This window comes from Larimichthys crocea, chromosome VIII (genome assembly GCF_000972845.2).
Source record: "Larimichthys crocea isolate SSNF chromosome VIII, L_crocea_2.0, whole genome shotgun sequence".
Taxonomy (NCBI): Eukaryota; Metazoa; Chordata; class Actinopteri; family Sciaenidae; genus Larimichthys; species Larimichthys crocea.
In genome coordinates this window covers 30809865-30831506 of record NC_040018.1, presented here as the reverse complement: position 1 = coordinate 30831506, position 21642 = coordinate 30809865, and the positions used below count along the sequence as shown (strand labels likewise).

Below are 21642 nucleotides of genomic sequence, written 5' to 3'. Positions count from 1 at the left end.
TTCACTCTGTTAATCGGTTTAACGTTTTGTGTCGTGTCCATAAAATCAGGCTTGAATTTGTCAAACAGAGCGACTTGGGATTTCACTCTGTTAATCGGTTTAATGTTTTGTGTCGTGTCCATAAGATCAGGCTTGAATTTGTCAAACAGAGCGACTTGGGATTTCACTCTGTTAATCGGTTTGATGTTTTGTGTCGTGTCCATAAAATCAGGCTTGAACTTTTCAAACAGAGCGACTTGGGTTCCCACCCTGAAAGTGTTGACCTCCTGTATGATGTTCATATCTTGTTCTGTGTTGTTGTCCGTACTATCTGGTGTCTTAAACAGTGAGTGTGGTTTGTAATGTTGTGTGTTGTGGATTTCTCAAACTCACACAGTGACTCTGTCGTGGATTCTGAATATTCTCTCATGTGTTTGTGTGTTTGCCTATATATATATTTGTGGACTTCAAAGGATCAAAACATCAAGGGGTGATGATGTCATAGGATCAGGACATCAAAGGATGTAGTTAGTCATGTGATCATGATGTCATATGAGGACAATTCCAAAATGGTGGAACGGTTGCTAAGCAACACACAAACATTCTCGTGTGGATGTTTAAGGAACTGCAGACACACACACACACACACACACACACATATATATATATGTATATGTAAATCCACCACATCGTCACATCAAAGCTCTGTACAACGTCATTTATTATTTCATGCTCGCCGATGTACGCTAAATGTTTCTGTTCTTCTACTACATGGAAACAAACAAAGTGTGGAGGAGAACCAGGAGAGTCCAGACAGGACCTGAAAACACAAACACACACACAACACCCATTTATTGTCTTCATTTGTTCATTCGAAATGATTCCGTATTTATGGTTGTATGTGTGTGTACATGTCGTACATCTATTGTATTTGATATTTATTTGTGCTGCACTAAAACTGGAGAGATACTAAAGCAGCAATGAAAACATGAATAGTTATACTGCTGAAGCCGAGATTTAAGTACATGTGTACTTATCTATACTTGAGTAATTCTATTTTATGTCACTTTTTTTACTTCCTATAAATATTTTAAAGCTTGAATTAATACAAAATATAACGATAAGAAAGTTCTGCCATATTCCATTCTGCATAACGTGAACTTTACTACCACACTGTCACATCCTGAAAATAATAAACTGTTATTTACACTCCTCCTTATACAGTGTGTACCTCGTTAATACAAGTGTGTACCTCGTAATACAAGTGTACCTCGTTAATACAAGTGTGTGCGTCTTAACCGTATAATGTGCCTCGTTAATACAAGTGTGTGCCTCGTTAATACAAGTGTGTGCCTCGTAATACAAGTGTGCCTCTAATACAGTGTGTGCCTCGTTAACCCGGTGTGTGCCTCGTTAATACAGTGTGTACCTCGTACTCAAAGTGTTACCTCTGGAATACAAGTGTGTACCTCGTAATACAGTGTGTAACCTCGTAATACAAGTGTGTACCTCGTTAATACAGGTGTGTACCTCGTTAATACAAGTGTGTACCTCGTTAATACAAGTGTGTAGCTCGTTAATACAGGTGTGTACCTCGTTAATACAGGTGTGTACCTCGTTAATACAAGTGTGTAGCTCGTTAATACAGGTGTGTACCTCGTTAATACAGGTGTGTACCTCGTTAATACAGGTGTGTACCTCGTTAATACAAGTGTGTAGCTCGTTAATACAGGTGTGTAGCTCGTTAATACAGGTGTGTACCTCGTTATACAAGTGTGTACCTCATTAATACAAGTGTGTACCTCGTTAATACGGTGTGTACCTCGTTAACACAGGTGTGTACCTCGTTAATACCAGTGTGTACCTCACTAATACAGGTGTGTAGCTCGTTAATACAGGTGTGTAGCTCATTAATATTCACTAAGTGTTTGCAAACATACCTGACTGAGTCCGTCCTCTGTTTGGCGCTGTAGTTACTGGATCTAAAGAAACAAGCACATCCTGTTACCTCACATACATCAACCACAGTCCCGCCCCCTCTCACCTCACCTGATGGACTCACCTGACGTCCTCGCCAGCTCGACGCTGTAGTCGGAGAACTCGTGTCTTTTGCTCACAGAACAAACGTGAACGCCGAAGTCGTCCATCTTGACGTGCTGAATGGTCAGAGCGATGCTGCCCGGGCTGTAGGCGATGGCGTATCCCATGGTGCAGTTCTGGAAAGCTTTATGTTTGATGTAGTGACACAGCAGCTCGTTGTTCGGGTTCCTCCACTGCACGGACAGCTGGGAGACGTGTTCGTGGTCCTCATAGTGATAGGAACACTGAAAAGTGACCCGCTCACCGGGACGACACGGCACTCGACCAACGCTGCCTGCAGACACAAGAGCTCACTGTGAACGCCGGAGACAGAAATCAACGTTAAAGTGACGAAAACACACAAAATAATCAACAGCCGTAGCACTTTTAGCCTCTTTTAGCTCATCGTTTTAGTTTTAAAGCACTAAACACAAAGCTAAAGCGACTAGTTTTCCCTTAAAAGGACCGAAGTGCAGGATTTTGTGGTGTCTAGCTGCACCGTGGCTGATTGCAAACCCCTCACCTCACTGTTCAGCCAGCTAGAAAGCTAAAATAAGTGAAACTGTGAGGCAGCCTGAACTAAAGCAACGTTTAGTTGTTGTAAATAAAAAATATCCTTATTCATCCAGCTAGATAAACTTAAGACAGCTAGTTCAGGGAAGTATCTCTGAGTATTTATGTACTGTGTGTGCTTGTAATGATTTTTGTGTAATAATCCACCATAAAAATACATAAAATTAAATTAATCAGCCTTCTTATGTTTTATTTTTGCTGTAAACTTCACTGCCTCGTAGGCCTGACTAACAGTGACTGTGCAGAAACCATCAGCCAGGAGAGAAAGTACCAAAAATCCCCCCCGACACAGTCACCTCCTAACATCTAATCTAATTATGATCAACAACACCAGGTGTGTTAAATCACAGCTGATTCAGGTGCGAAACCAAACTCACCTCCTCCAACCAGCTGTGAAAGAACCAGTCCAAAGTACAGTGCAGCCGTCGCAGCCTGTTGGAGAGGCGTCCTCCACATTTGGTTAACAGACGACGGACATGAATATCGCTCAGAGAGGAAGATGAAGAAGCTGCAGCTCGGACAGAGAGACGACGGCTGCCTCGTATCACTTTTGTTTTTCACAGTTAGATCGGCTTACAAGCCTCCAACCGTGAAGGCTGAGCTGGATCTGTGGTGACCGGCTGTCACGGGGGGACTTCTTGTTACGTGATCCAGTTTTGGTTTTGGTTTGAAACGTCTGCAGAATTCATGAGCAGCTGACCGACCACGAGAGAGAGAGAGAGAGAACAAAACACAAAGAAGGTTCATGGGAGGATGAGGATGTTTTTAATATGAACTTCCCCCGCTGTGAATTTTTATAGAACTCGCCTGTTCAAATTAAATTAAAGTTTTGCAGAATTAAAGGTGTGGACGTCGTTACGGAGGCCTCAGCTCCACCGATCCTCCATGTTATGTTTGGATTAGTCTGGAGGCAGGACGGCCAAGATGGTGGAGTCCAGACCGACCTCACTGAGCTTCTGGGTCCAATGTTGAGAAAAAAGGTCACATTAAAGATTAAAGCTCAGCTGTGTGGACATGAATGATTCGCTTTCTTTCTGTCACACAGACACCTTCATGATACATCAGGTGAGATGAAGTGAGGAGAAGGAGACGAGGACGCAGAGCTCGATCTGAAGACGGACGGACATCACGGGAACGTAAGATCTCTGCAACATGGAGGAGCTAACAGCGCTAACCAGGCTAAAGACGAAGACAGACAGATGAATACAGACAGACGAAGACAGACAGATGAAGACAGACATACAGACAAAGACAGATAGATGAAGACAGACAGACAGACAGACAGACGAAGACAGACAGACGAAGACAGATAGATGAAGACAGACAGACGAAGATAGACAGACAGACAGACAGATGAAGACAGACAGACGAAGACAGACAGACAGACGAAGACAGATAGATGAAGACAGACAGACAGACGAAGACAGATAGATGAAGACAGACATACAGACAGACGAATGAAGACAGACAGAAAGACAGACAGACGAAGACAGACACAGACAGACAGATGAAGACAGACAGATGAAGACAGACATACAGACAGACAGATGAAGACAGACAGATGAAGACAGACAGACAGACGAAGACAGACACAGACAGACAGATGAAGACAGACATACAGGCAGACAGACAGACGAAGACAGACCGATGAAGACAGACAGATGAAGACAGACACAGACAGACAGATGAAGACAGACAGATGAAGACAGACAGACAGACAGACAGACAGACGAAGACAGACAGACAGACAGACGAAGACAGACAGACGAAGACAGACAGATGAAGACAGACAGACGAATACAGACGAAGACAGACAGACAAACATACAGATGAAGACAGACAGACGAAGACAGACAGACATACAGACAGACAGACGAAGACAGACACAGACAGACAGATGAAGACAGACAGACATACAGACAGACAGACGAAGACAGACACAGACAGACAGATGAAGACAGACAGACAGACAGATGAAGACAGACAGACGAACATACAGACAGACAGACAGACAGACAGACAGACGAAGACAGACAGCAAAGAACACTCTGTCCGTGGACGACGGGTCGGAGTCAGAACCGGGGTTGCTGCAGGTTCTGCTGAAGTTCTGACTGTGAGCTGCTGTACGTGTGGGAACAAACATCACAAATATTTTTATATTATCACACACACACACACACACCACACACGAGTCACCTTTGAATCCAGCGAGTCCGACTGATCTCCACACGTATGTTCACGTGACGTCCAGTGCTCTGTGAAACGCCGGCCACATTTATTAAAATCTGTTCACAGATTTCAAATCAAATAAAACGAGATGAGATAAAATCACTCTGCTCACCTGTCGGCGTCACGTTGACGACAGCTCGTTAAAACTTAAAACTCACCTGTGATTGGACGAAACTGTTAAATGAAACGTCACGCGGCTAAAATCACAGAAATCTGTTTAATGTCAATCAGTGCCATTTATACAAATCAGCTGTTTTCAAAACACACTTACAGAAAAAAAACACGTTATTTTAACGTTATTTTAACGTTATTTTAACGTTATAACTGGTGACAAAGTGTAACAGGATCACGGCGTGCACAAACAACCTGTACAGAGTATATGTACAAATACACATCCATCCATTCAAACAGGTGAGGATTCATTTACAGGTGTGAACCGAAATACTGAATATTTATTTTAAACTTCACATTAAAGCGTCAACAAACAAACAAACAAACTTTTTGTAAACAAACTTTGTTTTTTTTATCTGCGTCACGTTTTTAAGATCGAGCCTCATGCACGAAACCAAAGAGAATAAATAAAATAAAACCTCCGTCTTCATGAAGGTCTCCGCCTCAACTCTCCGGTGTCGTGCCAGAACAGGAGCTGGGCAATACATAAGTTTGCTGAACTCTTTGTAGCGATAACGTTAGAAAACTGGGAGTTAGCGTGAATTAGCTAACGTTAGCCACCTAAGACAGGATTCTGATACGTTAGCTAGCAAGTTAACGTTAGCCAACCAGAAACAACATGACAACGTTTCATCGCAACAACGTTAGCTTTGACTTCGTGGTGCAAACTGTCTGCTAGCAAAGTAGATTTGGACTGTTAGCTTAGTGTGTTAGCTGCTAATGTTAGCTAATGTTAGCCCAGTTTGTTAGCTGCTGTTAGCCCAGTTTGTTAGCTAATGTTAACCCAGTTTGTTAGCTAATGTTAGCCCAGTGTGTTAGCCAATGTTAGCTCAGTTTGTTAGCCAATGTTAGCCCAGTTTGTTAGCCAATGTTAGCCCAGTTTGTTAGCTAATGTTAGCCCAGTTTGTTAGCCAATGTCAGCCCAGTTTGTTAGCCCAGTTTGTTAGCTAATGTTAGCCCACTTTGTTAGCCCAGTTTGTTAGCTAATGTTAGCCCAGTTTGTTAGCCCAGTTTGTTAGCCCAGTGTGTTAGCTAATGTTAGCCCAGTTTGTTAGCTAATGTTAGCCCAGTGTTTTAGCCAATGTTAGCCCAGTGTGTTAGCCAATGTTAGCTCAGTTTGTTAGCTCAGTTTGTTAGCCAATGTTAGCCCAGTTTGTTAGCTAATATTAACTCAGTTTATTAGCTGCTGTTAACTAATGTTAGCCCAGTTTGTTAGCCAATGTTAACCCAGTTTGTTAGCTAATGTTAGCCCAGTTTGTTAGCTAATGTTAACCCAGTTTTTTAGCCAATGTTAGCCCAGTTTTTTAGCTAATGTTAACCCAGTTTGTTAGCTAATGTTAGCCCAGTTTGTTAGCCAATGTTAACCCAGTTTGTTAGCCAATGTTAGCCCAGTTTGTTAGCTAATGTTAGCCTAGTTTGTTAGCTAATGTTAGCCCAGTTTTTTAGCCAATGTTAGCCCAGTTTGTTAGCCAATGTTAACCCAGTTTGTTAGCTAATGTTAGCTAATGTTAACTCAGTTTGTTAGCTGCTGTTAGCTAATGTTAGCTCAGTTTGTTAGCCCGGCTGTTAGGACTGTGAGCTCAGAGGACCAGGGGAGTGTTAGTGTTTGTAGAAGAGTTTCGGGTTTTCAGGAAATGCTGAGAGGGAGCAGAGCCAGTGTCGTGCCAGAACAGGAGCTGGGCAAGGTAATCAAGCTCAGCAGCCTCTGTGGGCATTATGGCAGAGGAGCAGAGAGTGAAGAGGACGCTGACAGAGGAAGCTAAGAAGAGAAAAGGAGAGAGTGAGCGAGCAAGAAGCCGCCGGACAAGAGTAAATGTGGGACTGACTTTTAGTGGTTGGTGAGAGCTTGGTGAAATAAAAGGCTGAAAGACAGACGCCGAGCTGGGCTGACTGCTGCTGGACTAGGCCGTGATATCAGCTGCTGCTGGGGACCTGGTTGTAAGTAATGTAATCCGGATAAATACTCGAGTACAGCTGAACATAGTTACCACAGTGGAGCGTCACATGATTCATGGAACTGACAGCAGGCGTCACAGTAAGAAGTGAAACTCGAGGTTTGTAATCAGAGTATAAACACGTCGTTGCATGGGCCCCGACGTGTTTCTGATTTCACTCAAACTGCTTCAAGTTTTGGCGACAACATAACGTGCTGATTGTCCCTGAACGTCTCAGACGGAGGTCCTAACCGGACGATGGATCGCGTGGCGTGCAGCGGTGCAGAGCGCCACCCGGCGTGTGTCTAACGTACCGCAGACTTCCTGCTGCTGTGAAGTACAAAACGATGTCACAAAACCGACGAGACACGAAGACGATCACTGTACAAATACACTTCATATTTTACAGTTCAGCTCCTCCTCCTCTGCTTTGTGCCTTTTCTCTGACGGCTGGTGGTGAAGAAGGCGGCGGCGGCGTTGGTGGACCCCGCCATTACTGGATGCCTTTAAATAAACACATGGCGAACACCATGGCGAAGAGCTGCAGAGAGGACGACACGACACATTTAGATGAGAAACATGAAGTAATAAACGAGTCAGTGTTTTATAAACGACGAGCTCGTACTTCGATGGTCAGCACCACGATGGCTAAAGCGCCCGCCGTGTAGATGTACGTCTCGAAGTAGTCGACCATCGCCGAGTAACAGCCCTGCAGGAGGAGAACAAAACATTTTAATGTTATGGAAGCAGAGAGCGTCTAACTTTATTATTATGAATAAATGTTCAAATAAAATATTAAAATTATACTTTAACGTCTTTTCAAAAAAATAACAATAGGTTACATAAAAAGAAACATTAATGAATGTGTGATTTATAAATGTTGCCTTCATGACTGTCAATGCAGATTTTAACAGAAAAATAAAATAAATTAGTTTGTGTTTATTTATTTATTTGTTCTTAAAGACGTTAGACTCGATGAGAACGAGCTGATTTCTGTTCTCAGATACGTCAGAGATGAAATTATCTGTTTATCGTCGGACAGACTGAAATATGACAAAATGAGACTGAACACACACTGAACACACACACTGACGTGTGTGTGTTCAGTGTGTGTTCAGTCTCGTTTTGTCATATTTCACTCCTGTCATATCGAGTTAACCCAAACTGAGAGCAGGACGACGACATGTGTTGACGGGAAAATAGAATATTAAACATTGAATAAATAAAACAACACACACACTGTATGAACGAGGAAGAGCTGTGTGTTTGTGAAGCGTTGAATCACTGCGTGAATAAACACGAACTGTGTGTCACCATGGAAACATAACATGGAGCAGAAAAACTTTTTAAAACGTTTTGGAGAATCTAATGAATCCGACGCTACTTTTAACTTGTGTTATAATCTGTAGCTGCAGGTCAGAGCAGAACTGATTACACTCAGGAACAATTTGAATGATTTCTGTTGACTTAGATTTTTATGCTGATTCCAAAATTGGAGTCAAAAGCTGAGATTCCAGGCTTTCAGAAAAGGTATGGTTTGCCACTTTTTCGGTAACGACCAACCCTTCTGGCTCACGGACTATATCCCCAAAAAGATCATTGGACTGTTACTTTGGTTTAGTGGAAACAAGCACATATCTGTTAAGTTCAGTATTTTTCATTTTTTTAATCCTATAGTTCAAAACCTTGACGTGATGGAGAAAACCTGAGATCAGTTTTAGATTCTGCACCCAAAGATTAGTTAAAAACAGCTGTCAGACCTGACTCAACACAAACTGTGTTCCCCAGTCTAATATTTAATATACGTCATGTGTCACGTGATGTTTCTCAAACACTCGGCGCTCTGATGACCTTGTTGTGCCTGAAGGCCACGCCGCCGCCGCTCACACACTGCTCCACGCTGACGTCTCCCAGGTAACCGTTCCTCTGGCAACAGGCCTCGGGCACCAGCTTGTTGGGGCTGAGGAGTCTGAAGAGGCTCTCCTCGAAGTCCTCGGGGCCGCTCACGCCACAGCAGTCGAACTGTGCAGAGAAGAAGAGGAGGAGGAGGAGGAGGAGGAGGAGGAGGAGGAGGATGTGACGGATGCTGGTGGTGTTGTTATAAAGAGGAGGAGGAGTGATTGTTGCCTCACCGTGGTCATGATGGCGTTCCACGTGGACGTGAAGACGTCGCTGTTGTTGCGACCCTGGTAGTGACGCTTCAGCTCGCGGCTGAAATAATCTCTGGTCAGCTGGACGGAGACACAGACACAGATCAGACTTGAACTTTCCACATGCACAGATCTACTGCTCCACGTGAAGAAGAGATAAAAACAGAAATGAAATATTAATCTGCTTCATTCAGATTTAGTGAGGAAGTTGGACGCCCCGTCACTTCTGTAAACAGAGTTAGCGTGACAAACAAACAAACATTTTAACTTTTACAAATCATCATCCTGATATTATCAATATAAATATTATTAACATTTGTTTATTGTGGGTTCACACAGCTGCAGCATCAGTATGTGAGTAATAACCTCGTGTACGTTTCTGATGACATAACAAAGTTTATTAAACTGTCACTGGAGCTGGAGGTGACGACGTATCTACCGCTTCAAATAAGAAAAATGTCGAACCTTTCTCAGGAGCTCAACGTCGGCCTACGTGTTGATCAGTATTGTGGGTTAGAGTACTCTAATTACTTTTTTCATGTAACGTGTAACGTAACGCGTTTGTTCCGTGCGTTAAGTAATCAGTAACTTCGTTATTTTTTGAAAAAAGTAATCCGTTGTTTTAAGAATTTCTCCGGATAAGGAAAGAAAAATTCAGACTGCAGCTTTTTCTCAGACAGGTGGAAAATCTTCTTCTGCTTTAATCACTTTGAAGAGTAAAAAATAGAAGAGGACGATGGTGAAGTGAGTTCAGGCCTGTGACACTTGAATAATATTTTCATAGTTCGGCTGTTTGTCGTTTGCCAGTGAGAGATTTTCTTGTTTGTGTTACACTGTTCTCATTTTAGTTCGACAGAGAGGCAGCTGTTCACATTTCTGTCAGATCGTCGACTGCTCGTTCATTTCTAAATGATCTGAATCTGCTGCCTGTTTAACTCAGACTGTGTTTACACTTCAATGCACTTTCATAACTGCATCAGGAGTCACCTCTGTTAGATTAGATTAGATTAGATTAGATAATACTTTATTTATCCCACAACGGGGAAATTCACTTGTTTACAGCAGTGAAAAATAGTCATGGAGGGAAAACACAAGTGTACATGTTTACAAAAAGTACTAAAGTAGAATGTGCAGATTTACAAAACAAGTACTAAGGTAGAACATAAACTTAAAAAAACAACAACAACAAAAACAAAAACAAACAAGAACAAAAAATAGCAATGGACAAAAAAATAGCAATGTTCTGACTGATCCAAAATAATGAATTAATAAAACTGTGTGGCGTATTGCTGACGGTCTTTCCTGTTGTTGTTGTCCTGCAGTTAGTCTGGTCGGATGACTGACGTTCTTCATTGTCAGGACGTCTCGTGCATTTAAAGCAGACTGTGTGTCAGTTAGTGCAGCACGAGTACTCTAACGCGTTACTTTGATTCATAGGTGACGCTGTAACATAACGGATTACTTTTAATTGATAGTAATGTTGTAACATAATTAACTACTTTCCAAAGTAACTATAGCCACTGGTGGTGATCTAAACCAAAGAGTGATGCTCGAAAACACGAAGCAGACACAACAACAGCAAATATAAAAAAAAGAATCCCTCGGACCTGAAAAGGAGTTTTTAACGTGTTATGAAACAGTTAGTTTAACTCTTAAAGACCATCATGATGAATTCGTTGTGAATGTTCATCCACAGTCGACACATTTCTTCATCTTAGCAACATAAAAACAGGAAAAGTTGACGATCGACAGCTTTTCTGCGACTAAGACAACACGAGGAAACGTTGTTACTGTCATGTTAATAACACACACACACACACACACACACACACACAGACGTCAGAGAGTGTGTGTCCATGATGCATCGCTCTGTGTGACACTCACGTGTTCTCTGAAGAGGAAAGCCAGGATGGCAGCAGCGAGTTCAGCCAGGAAGATGAAGAGGATGAGCATGAAGAACTGAAGGAGTCACAGAGACACACAGACGTTATTAATAATAATAATAATAATAAACTTAATATATGAGCTGTGAATACTCAGGATTGAGCTGTCTGCCTGTGTTAATGGACGTCCACGTCCTCTAGGTGGCACTCTCGTGCTGTTCTTCCTCTGCTCTTACATAACAGAATGAACTCAGCTTGTTGTTGTTTACAGGCTGATATAAGTCAGAACACATGAATATGAAGTGCTGATGTGAGACACGACTTAGATCATCTCTGTTTCTGATAATGTAACAAAGATCTGTGTGTGTGTGTGTGTGTGTGTGTTCTTTCAGCTTTAATGTCCACACTGATGAACAAATCGAGCTCATGTGTTTCTTCTTCACACACAGAAATGTTACTATGTAAGGAGGAAAATCTACTTAAAAAGGAAAAGTGTGAAGGATTTAGTGCCACAAACTGCAGTTCCTCTAACGTCCACCTGAGGCTGGCTCCAGAAGTGAGTCAGTCTCCATAAGTCCCCATGTCCAAATGTCCAACTTCACAGCAGAAATAAACATGTTTACAGCCTGGTACAAAAAACAGTTTTGGTCTCTGTAGCTAATTTCCCCGTTCATGACAACTGTACTGAGGGTGAATTTATATACAACTCACCTGTTCACATTATATTAAGGCTTAAAGTTATGCAGGATTAAGAGCGTGGACGCTTTGACTGACAGGTGGGTGTGATTATATTCTTAGTTTATGCAGGCGGTGGCCTTCAGAAACCTGTGGGTGACGTCAGTTTGTTTAACTACACAACATCTGATTAATAAAAACACGAGAAATCTATTTTTAAATCAGAGTATTTTCTGATTTATGGAGCGAAACGAGAAGTTCGGACCTGACTTCACCCAATTTATGCAGATTTTAAACGAGATAACGACTCATTTTAAACATAAAACTTCAGGAAACTTGTAACACATTAAATATTTTCCTGGTGATATGACATGTTAATGCAGCTCTGAACACTTCTCTGTGCTCCAGGTAACAAACACATCAGCAGTCTTATTTTCAGCTGATTAAACACTAATGAAAACATAATTATGAATATTAAATCTGACACACTGGACCTTTAAAACTTAAAGTATGAAAGCAGTAAAATGTTTAATGTTACATCTGATCTTATTTGATGATTCTGACTCATGTATTGACGTAAAAACAGAATTACTGTCGTAAACTGAGCTTGTTTAAACAGTTTGGAGGATTCATTTCTAACAAAAGATGAAATATTCTAAAGTTAATCTGCTCTGTCTTCGTCTCTGTCGTGTCCACTTGTTATTTTTAACACGAAGCCGTCGGTGACTGACGGACTCACAAAGAGCAGCAGACATTTGTTCTCCCTGATGGCTCCGCAGCAGCCCAGGAAGCCGAGCAGGAACAGCATGCCGCCCATGGCCAGGATCACGTACACCCCCGTGAACAGAAGAGGGTTGGCCGCCACGATCTCCCTGAAGCCCATCGGGTCCAACAGCACCCAGACGCCGACGCCCAGCAGGAAGGAGCCGCCGAGCTGGGAGACAGAGGGTTAATCCAGATTCATGTTCATGGTTCATCACTCAAAGCACAGAAGAAGAAGAGGAGGAGAGCGGAGGAGACTCACGAAGATGAAGAAGTTGAAGATGAACATGAGGTACTTCATACAGCTGAGGCAGTCCCCCTCCATGGCTGAGCCTCGAGCTGAAACCTCACCCTGACCCTGAAAACACAAAACTGGATCATCAGTATACACAAGAAAGTACAAATATATATTAATATATATGAGTATTACAGCTGAAATAAATAGTTAATTAACTGATTATTCGATCAAGAGACTGATTATTAATTATGTGTATGAGTGATTTCCTCCAGCACAAATACCTCAACATGCAGTATACACAGTGTGATGTAAAGTACAGATTATTATACTGTATGTGAATAAAATATACTGTAAAAATAATAATAATATGATATATTTCTGTATATCTTAGAGTCAGTGGATTGAATTTTAAGGTTTGTAATGAACTTTATTGATCCCACGCCCGGAAACTGTTGTTGACTAAAACTTTGTGTCTGTTTTTACTTTAATTTTATTTTGTCTGTTTATAAAATTATAAATCACAGTAACCGTCTGATTTCAGCGATCACGGCTGCGACACGCGACCCGAAACATTGCAGTGTGCTTCAGAAAACGTCTCTCCGCTCCTGAATACGCGACCGTCGGTCTGTTTTTGACGGACGCTGCATTAAAGCAGCACAGAGGAGCTCGAGCTGACAGGAAGTCAAAGAGAATCCAGCTGATTTTCAAAATAAAACACCCTGTGCAAACTCCAAAGGGATCTACTCAGCTACTTACACGATCTCCTTCACACTGGGGATGAGAAGGTGAGGTGAGGGGGTTTCAATCAGCAGCTACACACTACAACAGGCCTGTTTCTTCCTGCAGACTCCGTGAGCGTCTCTGTGGTCGATATGAGCAAACACCACAAGAAGAAGAAGAAGAAGGACGGCGATGACACATCGGCGGCAACAGTTTTCGTCAGTTGCGGGGACGTGACACTGACAGCCTGTCCCTGTGGGATCATTTGACACATGGAGGGACGTCGGCTGGTGCTGAGGAGGACATGTTGATGTGAGCGGGGCCATCGGTGGGGGGTGTAAAGAGGACCAACTGTGCACTTACGGTCCCTGATGGTGTTTACCAGTTAAAAGCAACGTGCAGCCACCTGTCACATGTTTAACAGTTTAGTTTGATAACGGAGGATTTAATCCAGAGACAGACTCGCCGACTGTTAACATCTTTACGTCTGGTTTCAAGAAGTCAAGCTTTGCCGTTTAAAATCACTACAGTCTGTATTCAATATTATAATTTAATTTTCAGTTGTAAAAAGGTTTGTTGAGCTCTGTGTAGTTACTTTAACAGGACTACTTTCTGCGGTGGACTAATCCACAATTGATACTCTAGTACAGGGGTGGCCAACCCGCGTGTGGCTCCTGACCAATAAGAATGCAGCTCTCCAACTTCTCTCTCCTTATAATTATTCTTATGCTTGTGTGTATTGGGCTACTACTGCTCAAAAGAGCCACAAACGTGCCATGGAAACAATTATGTTGGGGTGGACTCTTTCTGTCTGACATGTGACACGTCGTTAGCACATTTCAAAGCTTCAAATCTTCAGCACGCTCCATTCAAACATCGACAAGGAATTCCCCAAAGGTACTGAACTTCACAAGCACAAATTAAACACGCTGAAAAGTCAGGCAAAAAAAACAAAACAGACCCAGATGTTCCAACAATATGCCAAGCATGCTGAGACAGTGACTCCTGCATCCTACAAAGTGGCGTGGAACACTGCCCGTGCCAAAAACAAAAACATGCAACTAAGTAAATTTTATTAAACTGACGTGATTGAAATATCAGCGAGGGATTGAATGAATGAAATAACTGGCCACTGGTCTTGGTCTGCAGGACTTGCAGTGTGATGTGAATCTGGCTGAGCTAAAGTCTGGCCTGTAGTCTTGGGATGAGTTTAAGCCCATTGTAGTCCATCATAGTGAGGGGTGTGTGACATTTGTGACATGGTAAATTGTTAACATTTCATTCTGTGAGTGTGTGTTCTGTCGTGTTTTGACTTTGTTTCATGAAGCAGCTTCTAAATCTGAGTCTGACTGAAATTTACGCTGCGAAACAGAAACACGAAGAAGTTTCATTTGGTTTGTGTTGAGCGACAGAGACAGTGAATGAGAGCGAGCGAGCGCCGACCTCGATGACGTTGCTTTAAAAGTTATTTTCCGATTGTTTAACAGCGGTTGCTGTCAGCACAAATCTGCAACGATTCGCCGCAGTGATCACGATGGAAGGATGGTTTAGTTTTCATTGGTGGGACAGGGCTGATGCTTCGATCTCACCGGACACGGTTCTGTTGGTGTCGCGGCTGCATCGTTATTTTTGTGGTCCTTTCTTTACGCAGCTTCAAACTCCAACAGGAGAATTTCAGAAGCAGACTTTGTTCAATGGTGGACACCAACAATGAAATGTTAGTGGTGGGCTTTTCCAGCAATAATAAGAGAGAAAATGGAGATAAAGTGACGCTCGGGTCAAAGAGCAAATCTGCAACAATCGACCCACAAAAACATCCATTGACCAACGACCCATAAAAGCACCAACTTTCTGCTTTACAGCAGCACAATCATCAGGATGGAGCCCACAGGACTGATTACAGCCCGGCTAAATTAACGGATTAGTGAATTTAGATATTAATTAAGGACTTGATGAAGAACATCAATCTACATTTGCTCGACATTCAGGCATGCTGGACTTTGTAACTCTGACTTTTATTGTCTTAAATCAACATGTGACAGCTGCCGTCTGTCCTCCCTTCGACAGTCCGCAGAGTTAACACCAGTAATTCCTGCTTATTTACCGCCTCGCTCTTTGTCCGTCTGTGGCGAGCTCTCGGCGGCGTAAATGTGTGTTTACGGCTAATTTGCAGCGCTCCGCGTGGGGCTTTTAGTTTAATGACGTAAAACGCCGGCTGCTCTGCTCTCGCCGCAATTAAACACAGGTTTTTTTGTGACTGCCGGTGCACTCTGGGTAATTGCTCTCCTCTTTGGATGAGGTCAGGGTTAATAAAATAAGGGCGCGTTGGGAATTTGTCTGCACATGCACTCAGCGTTATTAGCACGTCTTTGTCAATCACTCACGTCAGCACAATTAGACAGGAATTACAATTACACAGAGAGGATGTGTGATTACACGACGGACAAAGAGGGAAAAAACAAACAAGAAAACACGAAGAGCTGTCAAGAAACACAACAACAAGTATTGTGACGGCGTCAAAGAAGTCATAATTACAGACATATTTACTGCAATCACAAAATTGGCGCCGTAATTACAAACAAAAAGGGCTGAACAGACGTCCTGATTAAACCAACAGGGGTCTCAAATCAAAGTAATCAGGATTTAATCAATCATTACTGAATTATTACAATCATAATTACATAAAAAGTGAAAAAAAAACAGCTGTTGAAGCTGTTTAACTTCACACCAGCTGCAGTTTTCGCCACCTGACGGATGGACGGCTGGTCGCTGCACCTTTCTTTGTCTGAAGTGGAAGGTTGTAATTTTGTCTTCTCCACTCGGAGCTCTGAGCTTTAAAAAGAGGAAAAATTGGCACTTTTATCCGCCTCTGATGGACTGACGGACGCAAGAGGCGAGCGCGAAGCAGGTGGGCGGGCGCTCAGAGGACATTTTAAAACAGGGTGGAGACCCGGTGTATCTTGTTTCCATAGCAGCGACTCCAGCAGTGATGGAGAAGTGTACGCCAGACTGTGGTCGGTACACCGTGACATCGGGCGTGGTTACAGGTGCAACCTGGACATAGTCTCTGTGACGTCCCCGCAGACTGTTCCAAAATCTGGACATAGTCTCTGTGATTTTTGTACCAGGCTGTAAACATGTTTATTTCTGCTGTGAAGTTGGACATTTGGACATGGGGGCTTATGGAGACTGACTCACTTCTGGAGCCAGCCTCAGGTGGACGTTAGAGGAACTGCAGGTTTTAAGCTTGGGTCTCTGGCAGCGTTGTCGTACTGAAGATCAGTCTCCGTCTCAGATAAAGAGGATTGTGTGTTCTTTGATTTAAGTGTCAATTAACTATCTGAGAGTTCGTCTGCAAAACAGCGTCCAGCGAGAACACACAACAGTTCGTAAATACTTCAAGGCGACGCTGAACGAGCTTGACTCGGTCTCAATACACTCTGGTTTTGGTTTGGTCTGGGTTTAGTTGGTCCTGACTACAACACTGAACTCTTGTACGGGTTTGAACATGGCATAACTAATCACAATGAAGGACCAGAAATATCCATTTACCGTAATTTTTGGACTATAAGCCGCTATTTTTTTTCCCCACACGCTTTGAACCCTGTGGCCTACACAACGATGCAGCTAAAAGAAAGATTATGCACCGAAGAAGACACTAGTTTTGATTTTGTCATTTTGCGCATCATGCACACACCCTCATCATGGAAAACACACAAAGAAACACATATGATGCAGCTTTTAGGTTAAAGGCAATCGATCTGGCCGTCAAAGAGCTACTGTGCGTAATCTCGGCATCCCTTGGTGATGGCGTGTTGGTGCCGTACTGACGATTTTCAAATTAAAATTAAAATCTTTCGTGTACCGTTTTCTAAACTTTACTTTCTGTGTAAATATCTCATGTTACAACATGCGGCTTATATATGTACAAAATGTATTTTCTTTTCAAATTTGGCTTATATTCAGGTGCGCTCAATAGTCCGAAAATTACGGTATAATGTGACAGTAAGCAGTCGTGTACTCCGTGTTAACGTTTTCTTTGTCATCAAATATGAGTTAAAAACTATGAAAATACTTCCACTGGAGCTCAATGACATTTTATTTTGAAGTGAACATCTCTCGATGTAACCCTAAATTATTTAAATTAAAGTTTCTTCATGATTATAACGATCACGTGTCTTTGTTTGCTGCGTCCGTCGTCTTTGCAAATGTAATTCCTCCCTAAGTCGAGCGTTCACCTGAGGCTGGTGTCATGAATGCATTACGAACACCGCAGCACTTTTCTAACTCTTCATCCTGTGTCACATTGAATGTGTTTGAATGATCCGAGCTGGAGCCGGGATGTAAAACCAGCTCTCTGTGGAGGTGTGTGAGTGCTTCACCTGAGTCACCTGTTAACTGCACCTGAAGTGGTTCAAAACCTCCACCATCAAAAATATGTTTGGACCTTAATGGTGAAAGACTCGACATCAGAAAGGTTTTCTTATGGTGCGTCATACGCTTCCTGTACCTTCAGTTTGGAGTGTGTATAACAAACACACACACACACACACACACACACACACACACACACACACACACACACACACACTCTCTCAGGTCCCGTTTAGCAGCTGTGGCTCTTTTTAAAAATAGGTCTCGGGGCAGCTGGGTGATTTCACGCAGGCAGACGGAGAATGGCCACAAATAATTCGCTCTCCGCGCTGCAGTCGTAGCGAATCGCTCTGCCCGTCAACACCTGAAGGATCTCCAGCGCCGGTCCACAGGTTTCCTGGAGATCCTTCAGGTGTTGACGGACTCGCACACGGGACGGCCTGATTATGCAGGAAATGTACTGTAATGTATTAACATCTGGTGTGTCTGTCTGCCTCAGTGTGCACGTGCATGTGATCTGCATTAATTTACAACCACATAAAGTTAGTGTGACTGTTTACTGTTGACGTTAACGTATCAGAGGTTTGCAGGTTAAAGTCTCATTATTAAACTGCACATGCAAAACCAATACACCTAATGTACCTCAGCCAATCATCAACCAGGAGAGCAGACCCAGCAGCAGCTGATATCACTGCCTAGTCCAGCAGCAGTCAGCCCAGCTCGGCGTCTGTCTTTCAGCCTTTTATTTCACCAAGCTCTCACCAACCACTAAAAGTCAGTCCCACATTTACTCTTGTCCGGTGGCTTCTTGCTCGCTCACTCTCTCCTTTTCTCTTCTTAGCTTCCTCCGTCAGCGTCCTCTTCACTCTCTTCTCCTCTGCCATTATGTCCATAGAAAGTTGCGGCTCGCAGGCCTAGCTCCGGTTCTGTCACGACACGGGCTCTTCTCTCTCAGCATTGCCTGGAAACTTCCTCTTCACAAACATTAACACTCACAAGCTCGAGCTCACAGTCCCGGCAGCCAGCTAACAGACTGAGCTAACAAGCAGCTAACAAACTGAGCTAACAGCAGCTAAAAAACTGAGCTAACATGAGCTAACAGACGAGCTAACATGACTAAACAGCAGCTAACAAACTGAGCTAACATGAGCTAACAGCAGCTAACAAACTGAGCAAACAGCAGCTAACAAACTGAGCTAACATGAGCTAACAGACTGAGCTAACAGCTAGCTAAAAACTGAGCTAACATGAGCTAACAGCAGCTAACAGACTGAGCTAACAGCGGCTAACAAACTGAGCTAACATGAGCTAACAGCAGCTAACAAACTGAGCTAACAGCGGCTAACAAACTGAGCTAACATGAGCTACCAAGCTAACAGACTGAGCTAACATGATCTAACAGCAGCTAACAGACTGAGCTAACATGAGCTAACAGCAGCTAACAGACTGAGCTAACATGAGCTAACAGCAGTTAACAGACTGAGGCTAACATGACTAATAGAAGCTAACAGACTGACTAACAAAGCTAACAGAAGCTAACAGCAGCTAACAAACTGAGCTAATGAGCTAACAAACTGAGCTAACATGAGCTAACAGCAGCTAACAGCAGCTAACAGACTGAGCTAACATGAGCTAACAGCAGCTAACAGACTGAGCTAACATGAGCTAACAGCAGCTACAGCTGTCAGCAGTTTACTTCACTGTCCATCATAAACTCTGTAAATCACAGAGAGTTGAGGCGGAGCAGCCGGAGGACATCAGAGGGAAAACCAGAAAACATTTCCTCCATAAAATATGATCCAGTTTCACCAGAATCAGTGAAATAGTTGCTGCTGTGTGACTTAGTGCCGTAAAGCGTTACGTACTTCTCCCGACCCGGAGCCCAAAGTTACATAGTGTGAGAACAGACGTACGAATGACAGAGACACCGTTCACCTGATCTCAGGTCAGTGTGGACAGACTTGTGACAGTTTCCTTTAAATAATCATGTTGGGACATTAATCTTTGTTTTCCTTCCGCGCTGACGCTTGTTGCATACGACACCTTCATTATCATTTATAACACGGCCGCTCGCCCACAGTGTCGAGCACTGCACCGTCAGCATATTGCAGCATTGAAACAGGATCTCAGTGTGAATCCCGCCGGCCGGCATGTGTAACTGTTTGTGCAGCAGCGACAGGACGCTCCAGTCCAATAAATCACAGGCTGTGGAGGAAGTGCAGCGTACACAGAAGTGTGTTTCGGTCCAGATTGCCTTCATCCATCAGAACAGGGCTGAACGGGGACGGAGGGATGAACCCAGAGGGTTTGATCCACAGTGTAAACACACACTCTGATACTGCCATTATAAATAGTTAAACAGTTTGCCATCATGAAGTGTGAATAAATATCAATAAATATGTTAATTTTAAGGTGGACTTTGGGGAACAGGAGCCATTAGTCTAGAGACAATACATCTTTAATGCACTACTTGTTATTTTTTAATAGGATAAGTCTGCAGTTATTTTTCTTATTGTCAATAAATCCAATTAAAAAGTCCAAGACGAGTTTGTGGAAATGAACCCGGAGCTGAAAGGAGAGTAAATATCCTGAGACCTGAACACAAACACAAACTCATAATGGACGCTAATGCAGCTCAGTGTTTTTTAAAGTGGACTGTTAGATAACGAAGTTATAAGACGGATTTAGTGTCTGTTAGATTGTTTTTGTCCCCCGGGTCATGCAGATTTAAAACATTAAATCAGACAGACAGACAGACGGTCGTAAAGAGCTGGTTTGTACAGACGAAAACATGATTGGAAGTGAAAAGAAAACCTTCAGAATCCAGATTTATCTGTTTATTTGACTTCAGTTTGTCTGTTTGTGTCTGTAGATTTCACTAAAAGTTAAACTTTCTCAACCATCTCCAGCTCTTAACCTTGTAAACTTCTCTTTCAAACTCTCCTGACTGCAACAATCAATATTAATTTTTAAGCGACTGAATGAAGAAATACTGGTGAAATCCTGGACAAAGCAAAGCCTCATGGGAGTGTTTTTTCTCTCTACCTAAGAAAACCAATCACACGCCACCATGCCTCATAACCACAAACACAGCGACACATCAATTATCTTCATTCACACAGTTTGATTCTGGCCCTGAGACGTCCCTGAGGGGTGGAGACAGTCTGAGCCTCCACGTTGCTGCTCTGCATGCTGAACAGATGTCAAAGTATAGAAGAGGAGAAGGAACGCAGCCCTTGAGGGGTCACCGGCAATTTCAGTTTAATTAGCCGGATCATGGAGAACTTCACCGCCGCTCTGCGACCGGATCGAGTCGATGGCGTCTCCTCTGCTCGTTAGCTGAAATGTAGCAATTTGAAAAGTTTGAAGCATGAAGAGCAAAAACCACCCAGGAACCATCAACATGTGAGGAACATGTGAGGAACATGAGATTATTTATATATAGTACGTAACGCTTTACAGCACAAAGTTACACACCACCGACTATTTCACTGATTTTGGTGAAACTGGATCACGGGGGAACACTGATGGGTGGAGCAGAGTCACACCAGAACCACGACCAAGCTCATGTGGCTGGAAACTGCCTCAGCAGAAATAGTTGGAGATGGTTGAGGGCTGGAGATGGTTGGAGATGTTTGAGGACTAGAGATGGTTGGAAATAGCTGAGGGCTGGAGATGGTTGGAGATGCTTGAGGACTAGAGATGGTTGGAAATAGCTGAGGGCTGGAGATTGTTGGAGATGGTTGAGATGGTTGGAGATGGTTGGAGTTGGTTGGAGATCGTTGAGGGCTGGAGATGGTTGGAAATGGTTGAGGGCTTGAGATGGTTGAGATGGTTGGAAATAGTTGGAGATGGTTGAGGGCTGGAGATGGTTG

At 43.0% G+C, this 21642-nt stretch overlaps 1 protein-coding gene across 3 annotated transcripts in view; it reads right to left on the bottom strand.

Moving 5' to 3' along the window:
* Window positions 1-6926: 6926 nt before the first annotated feature.
* The window catches only part of LOC104939680 (tetraspanin-18), a 36869-nt gene continuing 22153 nt past the window's right edge, over window positions 6927-21642 (bottom strand). Inside the window, exons 1-8 of one of the 3 annotated variants that reach the window (XM_019256175.2) lie at window positions 13430-13534; window positions 12698-12793; window positions 12413-12607; window positions 11000-11074; window positions 9098-9196; window positions 8817-8987; window positions 7591-7674; window positions 6928-7506 (exon numbers count right to left, since the gene is read on the bottom strand). In XM_019256175.2, the coding sequence (XP_019111720.1) occupies window positions 7459-7506; window positions 7591-7674; window positions 8817-8987; window positions 9098-9196; window positions 11000-11074; window positions 12413-12607; window positions 12698-12760 (735 nt within the window). In that variant the 5' untranslated portion in view covers window positions 12761-12793; window positions 13430-13534 and the 3' untranslated portion in view covers window positions 6928-7458. Of the gene's footprint in view, window positions 7507-7590; window positions 7675-8816; window positions 8988-9097; window positions 9197-10999; window positions 11075-12412; window positions 12608-12697; window positions 12794-13429; window positions 13535-21642 lie in introns of those variants that run through there. The other 2 variants (XM_019256173.2, XM_019256174.2) reach the window with 2 other exon arrangements.